This window comes from Buceros rhinoceros, unplaced genomic scaffold (genome assembly GCF_000710305.1).
Source record: "Buceros rhinoceros silvestris isolate BGI_N320 unplaced genomic scaffold, ASM71030v1 scaffold43235, whole genome shotgun sequence".
NCBI classification, from domain to species: Eukaryota; Metazoa; Chordata; class Aves; order Bucerotiformes; family Bucerotidae; genus Buceros; species Buceros rhinoceros.
Window position 1 is genome coordinate 11286 of NW_010415449.1, and position 2036 is coordinate 13321.

The 2036-nt window shown below is 34.9% G+C and overlaps 1 protein-coding gene across 1 annotated transcript in view; it reads left to right on the forward strand.

The window, feature by feature from the left end:
- The first annotated feature begins 698 nt into the window (after positions 1 to 698).
- The window catches only part of USP47 (ubiquitin specific peptidase 47), a 40525-nt gene continuing 39187 nt past the window's right edge, over positions 699 to 2036 (forward strand). The window contains exon 1 of the mRNA XM_010137410.1: positions 699 to 755. Within this exon, the coding sequence (XP_010135712.1) occupies positions 699 to 755 (57 nt within the window). The remainder of the gene's footprint in view (positions 756 to 2036) is intronic.

The following is a 2036-nucleotide window of genomic DNA, read 5'->3' on the forward strand; positions in this document are numbered from 1 at the left end:
TCTCACTTCCTGTTTTTCCTTTCTGGTAAAATACAAATGCAGTGCTTTGGATTCAGAAACTGGATAATTCAATGTTGGTCCATAGTCAGAAAGCAGTTTTGTACAGGCCATGTTTATTGTTGCTTTTTTTGATGGTGCTACAGAGACGCTAAGGCAAGTTTTCTTTAAGAGTGTTAGGAATAAGAAAAGTCAGTAACTTCATCTTATTTCCTTTGGCTGGTAACTTCAAAATGGGTTCATATTAATAAATATTTCCTGCAGGAATTAATTCTGGCATGAAGGAGCAGTTCCATACAAAACTGGATAGCTTCATAATTTATAAATTCAATAATAAACCAAATTACAGGGTTATATGCTAATCTTGTACTTGAGCCATTTTGAGGTAGAACATTTACCTGTGTCTGGAGGGCTTTTTTAATATAATGAAGGAATTTGTCAGTATGAATTTATAACTTGATTTGTCATTTGTTTTGTTATCCACTCATGCTTTATACTTCATGAAATGTAGTCTGAGGTTTATTACAACTTAACTAATGTTTTATGTAACACTGCTGCTAGGATAATTTCAATGTTAAAATGGCGTGCACTCAACTTCGTCTTAATAGGGAACTTGATGTTCTCATATTTTTATGGAAAAAGTCAATTTACTATTTAAAAGTATTATGACTTGTTAATTTTGTTTTTATATGCTGTAGGATATGTTTTGGAGTTGCAGACAAAGTATCTTTGCTGAAATGAAGAAGAAGTTTTCACAGGTAGACAGATGAAATCCTTTTTTGAAATTATAATCAAGATACATAGTAACAGCACGATGCTGTAGCTTTTATTTCTTAACACAAGCATGAGCTATTGGATTTAGTGCATGCTCTTGAATACAAAGGTGATGTACTTATTAAATGCAATCTTAACAGTAGAAGCTTCAAATTGAGTAGGTGTTTCTATGCTTTTGCACTGGTGAGGGAGGTTTTGTCCCTCTGTAGGTTTTCATTAAAAAATGGAGTTGTGTAGCTGTCATAACATAACAGATTATGTAATGATTACAATTTAGTTTTGTGTTTACTCCGTGGGCTTGAATTGATAACAGATTGTCAAGATAGTTTAAAGGCCTATCACTGGCCAGTAATGCTTTTTAGACTGTTTTTGTAGTAAAGTAGCCACAAACAAGATTTTTGCATTGTTGTCTGATAGTTCAGGTATATGAGAACGCTTGCTATGAATGGAGTTGGACTGAAGTTATTTTTGCTTTATCTATTTACTGCGAATGTCTTGAAGCACTGGCAGTGTGAATGATGGCTTAATACCCTTTGCTATACTAACCCCGAGTTGAACCAGTTCAGTCTGTCAGTTACATCTGTGAACAAGGAGAGGATTTGTCTGACATGCAACATCCAGCAAATCTGTAATCTTATATAATTTGTTTACTTAATGTTACCATCAGATACTGGTGTCTAATTATTTTCAGTAGCAGCTGCAATTTAAGTCACAACTGATTTACTATTAAAGGTATTGGAGAAAGTGTGAGTAGAAGTTGAATTTATAGATATCTCCTGCAGAGAGGAGGAGAGTTAAGGGGTAGGTTATATAAAAGCAGTAGGACAAGAAGGAATTGAGTCTCCAGTGGAGAACTCGTATTCCCAACGTGTTCATGCACAGTAGCAGGTCAAGTTGTACTTTGAGTACGGTATTACTGTAGGAATCATTAAATCTGAGTTAATGTACATTTTCTTAGATGAAGCTGTATGAACAGTAGCAAATGCCTCTTAACCTCTGGGCTTTTCTGTAGAGGAGGGTGGGCTGCCACCCTCTACCATTGCTGAGGAATCTGGGTCATAAATGTAGGTTGATCTTAATCAATTTATTGGGTTTTAGCTTTCGCTCGTCTTCTCCAGAAAAATCAAGTGAGTAAGCCTCTGAAGGAGCTTCATCTTCTTTTTGTAACCACAAAGAGTCCAATTGTGTGCTGCTTGTGTAGCAAAAAAAAAAAAAAAAAAAAAAAAAAAAATAACTTTGGTGGGAAGTTTTAAAGAGAAACACAG